This window comes from Leptopilina heterotoma, unplaced genomic scaffold (genome assembly GCF_015476425.1).
Source record: "Leptopilina heterotoma isolate Lh14 unplaced genomic scaffold, ASM1547642v1 Lhet_43, whole genome shotgun sequence".
In the NCBI taxonomy this organism is placed as follows: Eukaryota; Metazoa; Arthropoda; class Insecta; order Hymenoptera; family Figitidae; genus Leptopilina; species Leptopilina heterotoma.
Window position 1 is genome coordinate 1,266,870 of NW_025111081.1, and position 19,315 is coordinate 1,286,184.

A 19,315-nucleotide genomic window follows, 5' to 3' on the forward strand; every position below is an offset into this window, starting at 1 on the left:
TTGTATTATGATAGACGTGATAATTACGTAATACTCTAATATCCATTCCTTCTGCTATAGCGGTATTAACATATTTTCCCATTCTCCGGAGAATATCGTCTCCTCCCATTTTGAGCTTCTCCATAGAAACTTGGCCACTTTTCAGATCGAATTCCCCATAGTAGATTGAATCACCGGATTTTGAAGGAACAACAGGAATTTTAAATCTATTTCCTTCGATCGTTCTTAATTCGGCAGTTTTTCCAAACGCTTTTAAGCACTTCGGTCCAAAATAATTTGAACCACCGGGATAAAGATATCTAACGATATTATACTCCTTATGCTGATAAATAACCTTTGGTATCAGTCCCGTTTTATCTGCTAACAATTCTGCATCCATATTTAATCTCCTCATTGCAGATTCAATCGGGAAAAGAAGATTTTTAAATTTCGAAATAGCTCCCAACTTTGAAGACAAAAATCGAAACGTTTTTTGAAGACCTTGAATGGAGAATCTTACAAAGCGGAATGATAGTTCAAACCCAGGATCCAATGTTCGTAGGGAAGCGATAGCGATGTCTTTTAGAAGTCGTTTGGTTAGAATTTCCTCTGTTAGTGTTACAAAGACAGACTTGTAAATTAGCTCGAAACCAGTAGAAATCGTTAATTTATTGATTGCCGATTTCGAAAGACTCCATAAAGCTTGGGGTCCTAGTTTGGTAATTAAACTACTCCACATAATGGAGGAATATTTTACAGCGATTCCAGCTATTGGCAAAATGCTAAGCACATCTAGAGTACAACTAAATACGGCTGAACCTGTATTTCCGGATTTTACATTTTCAATACAGGTATAAAATGGCACCAATGATTTTACAAAATCAATTACCTTTTCCGCACTGGTCGGATCTCGGTAACGTCTCTTTAAATCCTGTACAAACAGTTCAGTCCTAATATCCGCTACCCTTTTAATAAACACTTTGTAATCTTCATCACGATACTTGAGGTACCGAGAAAATTGACGAACTTCCATTCTTAAGGATGAGTCATTAGCGACTGCTCTGGCAAATTCCGGTTCGTTTACACTACTTGAAAGTAAAATCAAAGTATTGTTCTCCTGTCTAATGGCATAGAAATCCGTTTCTTCGTTTTCGGTTATTGCAAACAATAAATATATATCACTGTTTATCTTTCTTGGCCATGGTGCACAGTACATACAATGCATATCATGATGTGGTACTGATGCAAATTGAACAGTTGAATTGGAATTCATTTTTTCGATCAATTTCCCCTCCAATAGAATTTGCTCCATCAAATTCTGTTCCACTTGATTAAATGTCTCTCTCACCTTATTGAACTGAGAATTATAAATTTCTTCTAAATCCGGTAATCTAAATCGTTTAGAACTTTCACATTCCCTAGCAAATTTCAAATTGTACATCCATCTTGCCGTTTTATACATTGATATGGAACTTGAAGAAACTTGACTTATGTTCGAATAATTACACAGTTTCTTAATTATCGTAGCTGCAATAAAAGTTCGATTATTAATTTCCTTTACTTGTTGCTTAAACTTGAAAAAAAGACTTTTTTGAAAACTTTCCCTTATTATATGTTCAACAGAGAGATTAAGGAAATGGAAAAATTTTCTGTATACCACTGACCAGAATGTGTCTGTATTTATTACAATTGTTATATCCTCGGGAAATTTTTCCTTCTCACTATAAGCGAAATAGAATAAAGCCGGTGTTGCAAATAATTCCAGAGCCAATTGATATGATTCGTTTCCGATTATTTGCGATTCCATCAGTTGGGATAGGAGAATATAACTATCGAAAGTTAGATTTTTATCAATTTGGAAAGAACTCCCGATTTTTAAACCAATCATTGCGTATATATAATTAATGTCCATTATTTCGATTGATTCTTCTGGTTGTGGAAACATTGACCAAATGTTCTGATTAAAAACATATTCAATTGTAATCGACGTAAGTTGAATACTTTCGAATCTTGACGAACAATAATCACGACTAATGTAACTTTCCCGAAACTGTTGCAAGACGTTTTTCTTGAGTTCCGTATATGTTATGTTTTCTGCTCGACTAATTATTCCAGCCAAGTAACCGTGAATGTTACCATAGTGCGAAAAAAGAGCACTACTAATGATGTACTGATATGTTTCGTTCAAGTATTTCATATCAAGTATTTCATCTTCACCACCTCCGTAAAGATCACTTCCTGCTAGCACTCGCCGAAGGAGTTCAAGTTTTGTTGTTGATTCATTCTCCGAATTGTGAATGTAATCAAAAAATGTATTTAATACAGAAACAGAGTGATTTCTATGTTCCAGAGGAATGAGATTCTGATTGAAGAAGAACAATCCAAAACTTGTTATGTAGTGACAAACAGAAAGAAACTGAAAATTTGTTGGCTGATGCACAAGAAGAGTTAGATTGTTCATAACGTACTTGCGAATTCTTGGATTGTATACTAATATTATGATCTACCAATTTTTGTAGAATGGTAATTATTTTATATGAATTTAAGTGTAATATAATATTCTCGAGAAGCCTCAGTAGTCTAATTATAAAATACAATTTAATTCCACTTTGTGTAACCAGTTGTTCAGTAACGCAGTTTCCAAACTTTACATTATTTATTTTAATACATTGTAATATTTAAAAATTTATTTTAACCTGATTATGACACACTACATTTGAAAAGACTGCTTCTCAAAATTTGTAAAATACACAAACAAATATTTGTACTGATAGCGAACTTCATTTAAAAGAATTTCGCATGTTAATCAGAATATGATAAAATAAAACAAACGTTATTATCGGTTACTGTTGATATTATTAACTTGAACTTTAAAATCATGTTGAATTATTTGATTCATTCTGTTTACTGTATTGACCATCCTTCTCTCTGTTGGGATTTTATCGTCTTCGATTTTTATTACGAAAACATCCTTTCCATCAATTATCTCCTTACGCCTTTCAATAATTTTTATTTTCATTTCTTCCATTAAATACATTTGTCCATTTTTCTGATTTAGAATAGAACTTAGATCAGCTATTCCAGCCTTATTTGATATTGTAAATTCATACATTACTATTATATCTGAAGGTTCATTGAATTCAATAGTATTCACCAAATTTTCTTTTTTCGATAAAAATCTAACCATTCTTGGAAAGCGGATATAACCACCAGTTTTTAATCTTATTACTTCTTGAAATCCTTCTGGAGTAATTTTTGATATAGAATATATTGTAATTGGAGTAGAGAGTAAGGGCTCACTACACTGTCTTAAGGCAAGCCTACGTAATGAAATAGCGACTCTCTTTGGTGCAAGTGCATCAAATAATAAACTCCTGAAAGTAAAAGAATAGATCACATAAAAATCCTCAAATCGCATAACTTCCCTAATATTAGGTGAATTGTGATAAATTTCAAACACCGGTTCAACTTTCTGTTTATAAATACCTTTAAATGAGGTAAAAATTGTATACCGTGCAATATTAATATCATTCACCTGGACTAGTGATTTTTGATACAGAACATCATCAACAAAATTGTTATTATGTATTTTAAATCTTATATACTCGACTGGAATTGAATCACTCGCGTAGATTTCCCTCGCCAATTTATCATAGGTGGGAACTAAATTATTTTCGCCATTGATATTCAAAATAAAATTTTTGAAAGCTTGCTCAGCTTCGGCAAATCTGTGTAGAGGTGTATTTTCTGCTACAAACATTGCAGCACTCTCAATCTTTTCTTTCCTCTCATTCAGTATTGATTCCATCTTCTGAAGTCTAATATCATGCCATTCATTAATCTTTAACCATCTTTCCTTTGACATCGCTTTCTGTTGCATTTCCAAAACCAAAATTTCTTTTCCATTATAAAACTTTGTATCCTTGACGAAAAACTCCACTTCCGGTAATACAATATATTGATTTTTGAAACTACTATGAAATGCAGACAGATCAAGGAGACCGTATTGAGAATCAAATTGTATACGATAACGAACTTCGGTTACTAATGTAAATCGGGGATTTTTTTTGAGTATAATATCACTTGGATTTGTGTCCGTAATTATCGTTATATCATTAAAGTAAAAGTCCTTTCCTTTTTGATTTTTTAAATTGGCAACAATAGATGGTCTTGTTAATTTTTTTGTGAACCATAAATCTTGTGGTGGCTTAAATACATTATTTATGGTTTGATAAAAATCCATGGAGTGAACAATTTTTCGCAGGGATAACAATTCGTTATTTTGTAATAAGCTGGTTAAACCATTATCTTTAAATTTTGTCAACAAATTTACTGTGTGCTTCATATCTTCTTGGTGGATAAAATTCCTGCTGATAGATAGTTGATTTCGCGACTTTTTTGATGGGTTAGATACGTCGTCATTGGGTTCTCGATTTCTTGAAGTTCCTGGAGTACTGAAGTCAACTTCCACATCGGCGTTAGTATCACCAGTTGGATTATTGCTAATTTGGTTTTGGGTCCCTTCAGGGGTCTTCTTCCACTCGATTGTATTATGATAGACGTGATAATTACGTATGAATCTTATATCTCCACCTTCCGCTGCAATCATTTCGATGTAATTTCCAATTCTACGAAGTATGTCATCTCTTCCAATTTCTAGTTTCTCTTTAGAAATTGTGCCCGTTTCTGGAACGTATTCTTGATACTGGATTGAATTACCGGTGGATTTTACAGGTACAACGGGAACTTGAAATGCATTCCCTTCGATAGTTCTTATTTCGGCAACTTTTCCAAACGATGCTACGCACTTAGGTCCATAATAATTCGAACCCCCGGGATAGAGATATCTAACGACTTTATAATTATTCTCCTGATTAATAACGACAGAAGAGTATTTTAACATTTTTGCATTCCTGGCAAGAAAGTTAGTTACTGGTTCAATAGATTGTAGAAGATTCTTCATCCTCGACATGCCTTTCAGTCTTGACGATAATGACCGAATCATGTTTCCCACCATTTGACTGGACAATCTAAAAAAATTGTATGATAGTTCTAAACCGGGATCCAATGTTCTTAGCGAGGCGACTGTGATGTCTTTTAGAAGCTGCTTGGTTAGAATTTCTTCTGCTAGGGTTGTATAAATCTGGTTCAAGCTGGTTAACATCGTCAATTTGGTTATTGCTGATTTTGATATACTCGATAAAGCCTGGGGTCCTATTTTAGCAATCATACTACTCCACATAACGGAGAAATATTTTGCACCAACTCCAGCGATAGGAAGAAAACTCAGAACATCGAAAGTACAACTTATTGCTGCACCTCCTCGATTTCCGGATTTTATATTTTCAATACAGGTATAGAATGGCACTAATGATTTCAGAAAATCTACTACTAACTCCATGTCTGTAGGATCTCTGTAATGTTTCTTGAGACCCTGTACAAACTGTTCGGTCTTAATATCAGCAATCTTTTGAACAAATATCTTATAATCTTCACCATTTCGTTTATAAATTTGCGAAATTACTGGAATCTCCATTTCTAGGGAAGAATCATTAGCGACTGCTTTGGAAAATTCGCGTTCATTTCCATCACTTTTAAGTAATGTCAAAGTATTATTTTCCTGTCGAAGAGCATAAAAGTCAGTTTTCTTGTTTTCAATTATTGCAAATATTAAATAAATGTCACTATTCTTTTTTCTAGGCATCGGTGGGCAGTACATACAATGCATATTATGGTGTGGTATATTAGCATTTAGAACAGTCGAATTTAAATTCATCCTCTTTATCATGTCACCATCCAGCAATACCTGTTCCAACGAATTTTGTTCAATCTCATTGAATGTTTTCCGTACCTCATCAAACTGCTGATCGTACAATTCCTCCAAATCTGGAAGACTATCACCGCTGCATTCTTTTGGTAAAAATAATTTTAATATCCAACGAGAAAACTTGTATAAAGCTATATAAATTTCCGAAACTTCTGCTATACTCGAGTAGCTACAATAGATTTTCAATAGTTCAGCAGCAATAAAGGATCGACTTAATAAATGTTGCAGTTGAGTTTGTAATTTCGAATAAAGACTCCTCTTCATTTCTATTCTTAAACTACTACTCAACAGAATATTAATGTAACTGAATAATTTCTTGTACGCCTCGTACCAGAATTTTTCACTTTTCATCAAAGTTGATACATCAGCTTGACGAAATATCACCCTCTCGATATGAGCGTAGTAAAATAATGCTGGTGCCTTAAATAATTCCAAAGTCAATTGATAAGATTCGTTATCCATTGTTTGAAATTCGATAGCTTGGGATAGGAGAATATAATTGTCGAAAGATAGATTACCTGCAAATTGGATAGATTCTGCGATTTTTAAACCAATCATTGCGTATATGTAATTAACATCCAATATATCTATATCTTCCTCTGGTTCGGGAAATATTGACCAAATATGATTATCAAAAACATTGCGAACTGTTGTCGACGTGAGTTCAATGTTTTCTCTTCTAGATGAGCAGTAATCTAAACTTTTGTAATTTTTCGAAAAATCATAGAATACGTTCTCTTTTAGTTCCGAATATTTTATTTTGTTTATTCGATTTATAATTTCTGCTAAATAACCGTGAATGTTTCCATAATGGGAAAAGAGAGCATTAGTAATGATGTAGTGAAATGTGTCATCCACGTATTTCATGTCAAGTGTTTCATTTTCTCCTCCACCGTACAGATCACTTCCAGCCAACACTCTCTGAAGGAGTTCAAGTTTTGTTGAAGATTCATTTTCCGCATAGTGAAGATAATCAAAAAGAGTGTTTAGAACAGAGACGGAATGATTTTGATATTCAAGGGAAATTAAATCCTGATTGTTGAAAAATATACCAAAACTTGTTATGTAGTGACAAACAGTTAGAAACTGAAAGTTTGGCACTGACTGACTGAGGAGTGTCACATAGTTCATTTTGATCTGATACTCTTGATAATTTCTAAATATTTTTTTCTACTTTTGTTCTCTTCTTTGCTGACGTTTGCAATGTGGGATCAAAGTACACCTGGAAATTAAATATTTATATCTGAGTAGAAGTATTTGTAGGTTAGTTAAGTAGTTTTTGAAATATCGTCATCTGTCGTAATTTTCAGGAAAACTGACTGATAGTAGAAAGGATATTGCAGAGACCAATATTTCTGGGTGACTCATTTGTCAAAGTAAATGTATCAATCGATTAATTATTACTAGTTGAGTAGAAATTGCTGGTTACAGTCAAGTATTTTAAGAATTATTTTTATTATTAAAAAATGTTATTATACAAATAACATATATGCTTTCCTTCCGGTTTGTACAACTTTTTGAAAAGTGGTGTGCCTTCTATAAGAATGTTTAAGTCTATGGCGTAATGGAATTGAGTACGCCATAGACTTAAAACATTCTTATAGAATGAACTTTACAAAAAGTTGTCCAAACCGGAAGAAAATCATATATGTTATTGGGTGTAATAATAAAAGTTTAAACTAAACAAGAAAATTTTATTTACAGTACTTACCGTATTTAGATAAATTGTCTTCCTTCACATCTGTTTGTTCCTACTGAAAACTTAACCTATCTATCAATTGTTTTTCCTTCGCGAAAATTTTACTATTTCAAGGAAAATTTTGCATAAATCTTGATTAATGTATTTCGTCTGGTTACTGAAAGAGAAAATATTTAATTCCGTTTTGTTTAATCAGTTGTGCAGTATTATAATTTTTTTAGACAAATACTTTAATAATTGCACGTGTATTACAGTTATTGAACTTTTTGCCTAAAAAAATAGATAGAGATTGTTTGCCTCAAGTACATAAGCAAACACCTGAACAAAGACATTTTTTGGTTCAAAGATTTCCTATTCGCATCAATTAAAAATTAATATAGGGAAAGAAATTATTAAAGCATATAATTATTAATACTGCTGAAACAAAGTAAGCCAATATTAATGATTGAGTAACTTTCGCTGCTTTTGACTAAACTAGAAGTCAATTATTAAGTTAATTATTATTAAAAGCAGGTTTCTCATTTTTTAAAATTAGTACGAATATTATTTTTGCTACTGGGATTATTTAGCTGCAAGTAAGTGAAATTAATATGTTAATAATTTATTTATTAAAGTAACGATGTGAATCGTTACGCCATCTATCCGAATCTTATCTGAAGTCAGTTTTTCTAACTTTATAATAATGGATACAATATAGTAAAAAATTAAAAATTGACAATATAGGACTGAATTCTGCTTTTTGGAAGTTTGTGGAGTGTGTAAATACAAATCTGGAATCATTCTTACAAAATTTTTAAATGGCGAATCTAATGTTACGACTATAACAAAAATAATATTAAAAGTAGGAGAGAAATACTGTTTTTTGTCGTTTTCCCTTTGTTTTCTCTTGATTGTATTTTGTTTTTTTGTCGTTCGTCTTTTATGTTTCGTTACTTGTCTTTTGTCGATTGTTACAACAAATATAAAAAGATTCAAAAAAAGACCGCTGCCAAGTTATGTATTTTTTTATAATTTTGGTGCTCATTTCATGAACACTTTGCTTCCTCATAGAAATAAAAATAATAGAAATATATAAATTTCCATAATTTTTTATTTTTAAAAGTTTAATATCTCCGGTTAATATGAACAAAAAATGTTCAATTAGGGCTCAAAAGATGCGTCTAAAAAAACTCTACAAAATAATGGGAAAACATTCTAAAAAAACAAAAAAAATTTTTTTTAAAGAAATGAAACTCTGCCATTGCCGGTCCCAAGCCCGTATTAAAAAAGAGGAGGGTGTTGCCAAATTCGTAAATTTTATGTCCGCCATATGGATTTATGGATCCACTATTTTGAATTTTTAAAAACTGACTTTAGATTTGTAATCAGCGACCCCAAAAACCCCCGAGAGACTATTTTTAAGCAAATTTGTTTAATTTTCAAATTTTGTCTGCCATATTGGATCCGCCATTTTGAATTTTTAAAACCTGACTTTAGATTCGTAATCAGCGACCCCAAAAGCCCCCGAAAGACTATTTTCAAGCGAATTTGTTTAATTATTAATTTTGTCCGCCATATTGGATCCACCAATTTGAATTTGCATACCTGATTTTAGATTAATTTTCAGCAAACCCCGAGAATTTAGGAAACAACCATAATTTAAAGTATATGTTAGGTACTGATTTAACTATATTACAGTCAAGTTTAACCTAAAATAATTCGTTGCCGTGTATAAGTTTGTTAATAAAAAAAACATAAATAATATAGATTAAGGTAGTACGCTCGCGATCGCACTTTTCTATAGAATTTCATGAAATTTGAAATCAGAATAGTTAATAACAAGATCTATGTATTTGCAAAATATTAAAAAAATTGACCGTTTCTAAAACAAGATATTTAAGTTCAAAGTTTGTTATTTAACATGGTTAACCTATGAAAAGTGCATGTAAACGGCACAATTCTTCTAATAACTTCTAAAATTTTCTATAGATTGTTTTAAAAAACCACTATATTTTATAAATGAATGTTTGAGAAATTTATAACAAAAAGATTTAACAATATTAACCGTTTCAGTTAAAAGATATAATATAATATAATATTCTAATCTGACTAGTATACTTGTGTGTGAGTGTGTCTGTACATAGGGCTGACTATGTATTCAGTACAGTCCAAGCAAAAATATGCTACAGTAACTGCACCATACTATAGCATTTTATTAAAATTTACTTTTGAGAGTGACTGTCGCGAGCGTACTACCTTAATTGGTTAAAAAACTACTAAACCCTATTTTTAGAAACATAAAAATAAGAAATATGCAATTATTTAAATTCTTCCTTTAAGTTATGTTAAAAATATCGGTGACTTGAAAGGTGGTCGATATATCGACCACTGGGACTGAAAGGGTTAAGTTTTTTTTGTACCTCCTTTTATTTCCAAGATATTATTGAAAAAGTGATGACATGTTTTTTCATAGAGTCGAATGTAATTGTCCTGATACTTTTGAACGGTAGTGTATGTAATTCTAAATACTAAAGAATCAAAATACTTATTTGATAAACTCATTTTTAGATCTAAGATTACTTTTAGAGAACTTAGATGTCTTAATTTACTAAGAATTCATAAATGTAAAACTGAGCCATGCAAAAACTCTTTTAATTATAACTGTCTTTTCTATTGAGAAGTTTTATAAATTGACACAAAAACTGAAGGAACTTCATCATTACTTGAATATTCACAAACATCTTTAACTAATTTAGTAGCAATTAATGTTAGTTCCTTTATCTAAAAGTAATCGGAGAGAAGTTCCAAACTAGTGAGAAACACTATATTTACTTGGTCATAGTCGTAGCCACAGTCCAAGTAGAAGAAGAGGAAAAAATTATATATGCCTTCGACAAAGATTTATTACCCGTGGACATAATTGTTTCAAATTCTTTTCGAAATTAATCCTTAAAATACGCTTCTTGTGGAGGAGGATACGTGTAAAAGGGATAAGAGTTATATGGCATATAAGCATTAGGGAGAAACAAGTTTGGATGATTAGGATATTGTGGTGAAAAATTGTTATTTGGCATGTATGGTGGATATGGGTTTCTCAGTATAACAGTGAGAGTGGGTGATTGAGAACAATATCTCGTTTGTTCATTAGGATATGAAAATTGCACTCTATTACTAGGGCTACTTTCTCGATACCTGTAATCTTGTGGTTAATATCGCGAATAATAATAAGCATTGTAATCAGGTTTATGACAATCGTGACGTAGTTTGAACTTTAAAGCAATTTCAAAAGCATCTTTAAGTTTTGCAGGATTTCTTGCCTATATTGTCTTTTTATAAAGGCTTCCAAAGCATAATAATTTAGTGGTTCCATTTGGGTTTTGGCACTAGGTGCTCCATAAGAACTAGCGATTGTTGCGTTTGCTCTAGCTAATAATTGGGACAACCTGTCATAGACTAGCAACATGGTCGAGTGAGAATAAAAGAATTCAATAAAAGAAACAATTTCCAATTTAAACAATTAATATTATACAATAACAATTTAAATAAAAAAAGCTAGAATTAATATGAACCATAAATATAAGAAATTAATATAATATTAATGTATTCTCACTCGGCCATGAGGCCGGCTGAACCACTTGTTACATTATACAAAAATGGAAAACAAAGAAAATTACATTTTTAAAGAAAGAAACGGAGAGTACTGTGACTTGACTTACATTTTTAACTCTTATTTGGGAATCCAAGAAAAACGTCAAAGGTCAGCACACATACAAATATCACAATAGATAATAAAGAAAGAAAAATTGAGAAAATCGAGAATTTGATGAAGATCTTCCTTTAGAATCGGCTGCTTCGGAAGGTTGTAGAATAGAAAGAAAGCGATAAGAATTTTCCTGATGAACATGCTGCCTTGATTCCTCTCCTCCGTTCACCCCGCCGGTTACCATGGTCCCAAACTAGTATTACTCCGTCGAAAACAGGAGCGTAATTACGGTGAAAAATAGTGACATCGGAGTATATTTTAATTTGTAATTTCTCGCTTCCTGAGATTTTTACTTTTCAATTCGTATTTTCCTTGTCGTCAACCTCCAAAATTCTCTTATTGTCACTCATAAAAGGAAATGTAATAAGTCAAAATTAATCGTAAATCAAAAAGGGAAAAGTTGAGATTAGTGACATGAGAATTCGGGCCTGGGCAAAAGGTGTCTCTTTGCAATATAGAGAAATGACAGGGACCATCCTGTTCAATAGACAATCTATTAACATTTTTGAGGTTCCAGTAGAATCTGGTAAATATAGAAAATAATTCTAATTTACTCAAAGGGTTATTTGTAAGATGACTTTTGAAATTTAAAAAGTGACAGGTATATCGAGTCAATTCGATTTTCGTTTGGTTGACGTTGTAGTTTTCTGCTGTGGGTGAACGGAATATAGAATCTGCGCAGGTGTGATGATCGTTCTTTTCTGCTAGCAAGACGATAGCCGGGAAACGTCTCGATTTTGAATTCGATCGATATTTTCATGAAAGAAAATACGACAATATAAATAAATAAATTTGATAAACAAACATTTGACCAAAACTGAGAAATTACCCAGTAAGAAGTAAGGAATTGAGAAGAATTGAACATTTTTAACTTTTTACAGAAAATGTTAAATTATTAATTTTTTTTAATTCCGTTCCTGTCCAATTCCTATGTATTTCTTTTTGAGGCGAAGATTTCTTAAAAGTGAATTCCAATCAATTCCGTTTTAATATTTCTTCAATTTTTGAATTTTTGTGAATTCCGAAATACTGTGTGATACTCGGTAAGTTCAATTCCTATCTATTCCGTTTTAATATTTTGTATTTTTTTAATTCCTCTGAAGTTTGCAACACTTTGAGATAAGTGCTTCTAAAATTCGCTTGTCATAGTACAGTTTAAATAGCTGAGCGGACAAGGTTTGTCTCCGACAATGAAACTTGAGGTTTCAAATCTTCAAACCGACAAATTTTTTTTCCGCTTAAAATATTAAAACGGTATTCAAAAGAATAAACTTAGTTTCTTTTCGGCTTCTCCAAATGAAAATGAAAAGAATTGGTCAGAAACGAAATTCAAAAGAATTAAAAATTTCAAATTCTTATTAATTCCTTACTTCTTACTTGGTACTGCAGCCATTGTTAATCGGCGCGAGGGAGTTTGTTTGTTTATAAATAATTATTGTTTACAAAGTTTAAGAAATAGTGCTCCTAATACACCGATGATTTCTGAACTATGAGAATAAACGTCAACTTCAAATCTCAAAGAAAAATCGCTAAATTCTATTATTGTTAAATTTATTCATAAGGCGTAATTCGTTTATTGAATCTTCTCCAATATTATAGTTTATTACTATATCGTTAATTGAAAAATTTACTAATCCAATAGTTTGTATTTCTCTGACAAAAAGTAAATGATTATTATTTCTATTAATATGAATAGAAGATGGTAATTCCTACTGTTTAATTAAATTTAAAGATACGGTTAGATCAACTACAAGTTTTCCTGATTGAGATATAAGATGATTGGATTTAAAATTAACATCTGAATAATGAGGAAACATATGTATGTAATTATTCATGAGAGATTTATATTTTTTAATTTATAAATTTTTACAAAATTTTGTTACAATTTTTTATCTTTATTTAATAATTGTTCCGTATTAACTAACAATTTTTCGAAAAATTTTGAAAATTCTGGTTGCGAATATAATTTTTGTACTTGTAATAATTTATCATTAATTTCAATTTGTTGTTGTTGAAAACGATTCTGATTTCTTTTTCCTCCTCTGTTTCTCGGTTTCCCGTCACAATTTTGCATGATCCTAAACTGCAAAGAAAGACATTTTGTCTTTAATTATAAAAATATTTGTTTTGCCTTTTTTTATTAATGTGAAATTAGTTATGAAAATTCTATTAAAAATAAAGCTATAGATATCTTTAAGGTTAAAATTTGCCGATCGGCGTAAAATTAACTCTAAAGTAAACCTTAGATTTAACAAAATTTGAAGAGTTTTTTATTTTAACAAATTCACCGATCAGCGTAAAATGATAAAATCAAGAGCGAAGTGTTTAATAAAGTTAATTGTGTTAATAACTTGGAAAAGTATGTTGTTAGAGTCTCAGTTACATTTTTCTTTATTATAAGTGTTGTAAGTGTTTAACTTGCACCTTATGAAGAAACAAACAGTGTTTCGTATCACTCTTTTTCGCGAGCAGAAACTAACAATTCTAAGTGTTAAAACTGATAACTTGCACAATAATCGAGTACAACGCGGACTGAATTGACGATTAAAGAAAGAAAACAATAAAATCGTGTATAACAGTTCAGAACCAAAAAAAAATCAACATTTGTGGCGGATGTGACGATAATTCTATTAGAAAAGGTAATACGAAATTTTTATTAAAAGCAACTTTTTTCTCTTCTGAAATTTTACTACCCTTGATAGGTAATGTAACATTTTCCTCCACTCTGTTTAATGAATTTAATTTTTTAAACACAGACGAAATTTGTTTTATTGCGTAAGGTTGTTCTCCCCTGGACGTACTTGCTTTAAATTCTTTACGAAATTGATCCTTCTGTTTAGAGGCATAATAAAATAAAGCTGATGTCATAAATAATTCCAAAACATCTTCAAATATGTTAAATTCAAACTTTCTAAATTAAATTTCTAGTCCCAAATGATAATAACTTTTAAATGATAAATTCACAGCATCAGCTTAAACAGAACGGGCGATTTTTAAACCGTATATGTAATTAATATCCGTTATTTTAGGGTTTTCCTCCGGTTCGGGAAACATTGACCAAATATTATCATTGAAAATTTTTTCAATTGTCAAGGATGTTAAATTTATTTTTTCCTTCCTTGACGGGCAAAAATCTTTGGACAAAAACGGTGTTAACTCTTGAAGTTTACGCAAAAACCCTAAAGTTGTGAAAGTTACTTAAGTGTAACATAATAAACTTTTAAGTTTCATTTAATTGAAACAACATCTTTGAAAACAAAACTTATCTGTCCAACGCTATAACCTAAATCTACTACTATTATGTATTAAAACGTAAGTAACATTTATGTAACAATTTAAAACATTATATTTGAATCATAAATAAAATTGTTAAGAGGCCGTATTTATGTGTTGTTAACACATAACCCATAGTTTTAACAAGTACAAACGATTCTACTTAAAAATCTCAAGCTTTACCAACTTCACCATAATCATCTTACAATACCTCCAAAAAGTTTAATAACTTAACCTGTAACCTCGCCTTCCGCTCAGGATGTAACACCTTTAAAAACTACCTACATAAAATTTTTTTTATATATTATAATATTTCACCTTCCTCAGAACTGTGGAGGACCACGCCAACATCCTAACTGCGTTGGGATTATACAAACCGAAGTAGGGGAATGTGGGGCAAAGCGGTAACGATAACTTGCGTATATCAAAGCGCGATCTTCCATAAGCACTATGAACTTTGTTAAAAAAGTGCCTTCATGTTATTTTTTAACACACAGCCCAACCTGATGACGCATAATCGAACTGTTAAAAACGCACCTAGTTTTTTGTCATTATTAACAATATTGTCTTGTGTCACAATAAAACTAGCAAGAATCAAGTAAATTGTTTAAGTAGATATTTAAACTTTGAAAAATTATTGAATAATATATAATGAGTGAATTATTATTGTTATTAATTTAATTTATTCAAAACCTTGTTCTTAGCCCCTAGGGCTTATACAAGCGAAGTCTCATTACATAATGATAATATTAGTATTCACACCTCAGCAAAGCATTTATATTTTATTTACATTTCGTGTATAATACGTTCATTCAAAATTTTAACAATTAATTTGACTAGATTTCTTGCTACACTAGTATTCTCCGAAGACATAACATCAATCCAAAATTCACATGAGTGCATTTCTCTATTTTTGTTCGGGAAATAAAATTCACAGATATGGGCGCACGCTGGGCAATTTGTAAGAAGATGGTAAAGAGAGTCGAATTCTCTTTTACAAAATGAACAGTAATTATTTTTCTTGAAGCAGTACACAAAATTTTCGGTTATTATTCTACATACATAAGAGTTAATTAATCTTATTTGAGCCATTGTTCTTTTGAATGTTAGTGGAGATCTACCCCTTAAATACGGTTGCGTGTTTGGGGAATAGGAAGGCAGGGGTAAATGCAGAGGGAACTCGATCTAATGAGTGAATTACGCACATGTTAAGAATCAAAATTTGTTGAAAATTGTTTAAAATTTTTTACAAAATCAAAACTACTACGCATATATCTCTACAATTAATAAGAAAAAGAATGCTTACCGTATGTTTGTTGATATAACTTGTATCACCTTTGAACTAGAGAATTATCAAATAAAAACTTTTTCTTAATCTTGAAATTTTCCGTTTATCAAAAGGAATGTAATAAAGTAATTTATTTACGACATAAAAATTGTTTTCGAAAAAATATTTTATTCTTTTTTCGTGTTTTTGATTCTACATTAGTTTATTTATTATTTTCAAATTATTATTTGAAAACCATTCTCTCTAAATTTTGTCAACAAATTGACTGTTTGTTTCATATCTTCTTGGTAGATGAAACTGGTCAACTTCCACCAGGTGTTCGTTCTTATTACTGTTTTGCACGTCTTAGCAAATGTATCGCTCGATTTTTATTATCAATAAATGTAATTGAATAATACATTGTGCTCGTTTAATTGTGTCAAAGATCCCAGATCTTTAACAATTATGAAAATTTTGTAACTTCAGTCAGTCGTTATACAACTGTCAAGAAGTAAGCGTGAAATAATCAGTAATAATCGGTCTATAATTTTAATTTATAATTCGAAATAATTAAATTAAGTTTTAGTGAGACAAATTCAACAGATTTTAAGAAAACATTATAACTGCAATTCGTTTATTATTAAATTGGCAAAATTTTCTTTATTTAACTTTTTGGTTTTCATTCATTAAAAATGGTAATTAAAGAATAATCAAATATTTTTTTTTTTCCTAACATAAAATTTTCCGTTCAACAATAAAAATTTAATAAAATAATTTATTAGCTTTACTATATTTGTTTTTGAAAAAATATTTTATTCCTTTCTCGTGTTTTCGATGCTACATAATTATCATTCCTTTACCTATATTTATTATTTTAAATGTTTTATATTGTTTTACTAACGTTTTGGTTATGTAGGTACTTAAAAAAATATTTTATTACAGAATGACAAAAATTCGGCTTAGAATTTCAACAATATTTAAAAATTATAAATATTAAATTGTCTAAATTTTTTAATACTAAAAATACTGGAAAAGATAAAATTATCTGTGAATTTGATTTTGATTATATTGACGCCGTGTATTTTTAGAGACAGCTTTTCAAAATTTGTAAAACACACAAACTATTACTTGTTCTTAGATCGACGTTTTCATCGGCGACTGTTAATATTATTAACTTGAAGTTTAGAACCATGTAGAAATAATTGATTAATTCTGTTTACTGTACAGACTATTCGTCTCTCTATTGATGATTTATCGTCTTCGACTTTTATTACAAAGACATCCGTTCCATCAATTATCTCTTTACTCCTTTCAATAATTTTCAATTTCATTTCTTCAAATATATACATACGTCCATTTTCCTCACTTAGAATAGAAGTTAAATCAGCTATTCCAGCCTTATTTGATATTGTTAAATGATACATTACTATTATATCTGAAGGTTTACTAAGTTGCATAGTATTTACCAAATTATCTTGCTTCGATAAAAATTTAATCATCTTTGGAAAACGAATAAAACCACCAGTTTTGTATCTTATTAATTCTTGATATCCCTCTAAAGAAATTTTTGAAATAGAATAAATTGTAGTTAGAGTAGAGAGTAATGGCTCACTACACTGTCTTAAGGCAAGTCTACGTAATGCAATAGCTAATCTATTCGGTGCTAGTGCATCTAATAATAAAGTACTGGAAGTAAACGAATAGATCAATTCGCATAAGTTCTCTAATGTTAGGTGAATTGTGATAAATTTCAAACACCGGTTCAACTTTCTGTTTATAAATACCATTATAAATGGTAAAAATTGTATTTCGTGCAATATCAATATCATTTATCTGCACTAGTGATTTTTGAAATAGAATATCATTAACGAAATTGCTATTATCAATTTTAAATCTCATATACTGGATTGGAAATGTGTTACTCGCGTAGATTTCTCTCGCCAATTTATCATAAGTAGGAACTAAATTATTCTCGCCATTGATATTTAGAATAAAATTTTTGGTGGCTTAAATACATTATTGATGGTTTGATAAAAATCCATTGAGTGAACAGCTTTTCGCAGGGATAACAGTTCGTTATTTTCTAATGAGTTGGTTAAACCATTCTCTTTAAATTTTGTCAACAAATGTACTGTTTGTTTCATATCTTCTTGGTAGACAAAACTCCTGCTAATAGATTGTTGATTTTGAGATTTTTTTGATGGACTAGTTACAACGTCATTGCGTACTCGCTTTCTTGAAGTTCCAGGAGTATTATGGGATCAGTCTTCACAAGGGCGTTAGTATCAACAGTTGGATTATTGCTAATCTGGTTTTGGGTCCCTTCAGGGGTCTTCTTCCACTCGATTGTATTATGATAGACGTGATAATTACGAATGACGCTGAAATCTCCTCCTTCCGCTGCAATAATTTCGATGTAGTTTCCTATTCTACGAAGTATGTCATCTCTACCAATTTCTAGTTTCTCTTTAGAAATTGTACTCGTTTCTGGAAACTGTTCTTGATAGTGGATTGAATTACCGGTGGATCTCACAGGTACAACAGGAACTTGAAATGCATTTCCTTCGATAGTTATCATTTCGGCATCTTTTTCAAACGATGCTATGCACTTAGGTCCGTAATAATTCGAACCCCCAGGATAAAGATATCTAACGACCTTATAATTATTCTCCTGATGAATCACGACCGAAGAGTCTTTTAGCATTTTTGCATTCCAGGCAAGAATGTTATTTACTGGTTTAATAGATTTTAGAAGATTCTTCAGCCTCGTCATGCTTTTCAATCTTGACGATAATGCCCGGATCATATTTCCCACTATTTGACTAGAGAATCAAAAAAATTGTAAAAATGTACAAAACCAGGATCCAATGTTCTTAGCGACTCGACTGTGATGTCTTTTAGAAGTTGCTTGGTTAGAATTTCTTCTGTTAGGGTTGTATAAATTTGGTTCAAACCGGTTGACATGATCAATTTAGTGAATGCTGATTTTGATATACTTGATAAAGCTTGGGTCCTATTTAAGCAATCATACTACTCCACATAACGGAGAAATATTTTGCTCCAACTCCAGCGAGTAGAAGAAGACTAAGAACATCGAAGGTACAACTTATCGATGCTCCTTCTCGATTTCCGGATTTTATATTTTTAATACAGGTATAAAATGGCACTAATGATTTCAGAAAATCTATTACTAACTCCATGTCTGTAGGATCTCTGTAATGTTTCTTAAGACCCTGTACAAACTGTTCGGTATTAATATCAGCAATCTTTTAAACAAACATTTATTTATTTATTTATTTATTTACCCTGTAAAAAAAAAAGTATTGGGAGGTACGGGATTCCGTATTGCAAGTGCCAACCTGCCAATGCGGTATTCGCGAATTACCGCATTGGGTGTCGTGGTGAATACGGAAATCAAGGGGTCCCAATGCGGTGCCAGTTTTAAGCTTTAAAAAAACGAAAATACGTGACAGGAGGAAATAATTAGTGTCAGTGGAGAAATATGCGAGTTAAAGGAATGAGAAAACA

At 31.0% G+C, this 19,315-nt stretch overlaps 1 protein-coding gene across 1 annotated transcript; it reads right to left on the reverse strand.

The window, feature by feature from the left end:
- Positions 1-2,810: 2,810 nt before the first annotated feature.
- LOC122506627 lies at positions 2,811-19,101 on the reverse strand. Its single transcript, XM_043618929.1, has 3 exons — positions 15,827-19,101; positions 7,518-7,662; positions 2,811-7,028 (listed from the first exon to the last, which is right to left on the reverse strand). Exon 3 carries the CDS (start codon positions 6,935-6,937, stop codon positions 2,816-2,818), a length of 4,122 nt encoding a protein of 1,373 aa, XP_043474864.1. The 5' UTR covers positions 6,938-7,028; positions 7,518-7,662; positions 15,827-19,101; the 3' UTR covers positions 2,811-2,815.
- Positions 19,102-19,315: the final 214 nt, after the last annotated feature.

Excerpts from the sequence above, each read along its gene's own strand:
- LOC122506627 (XM_043618929.1), bottom strand. The coding sequence starts at position 6,937 with ATGAACTATGTGACACTCCTCAGTCAGTCAGTGCCAAACTTTCAGTTT.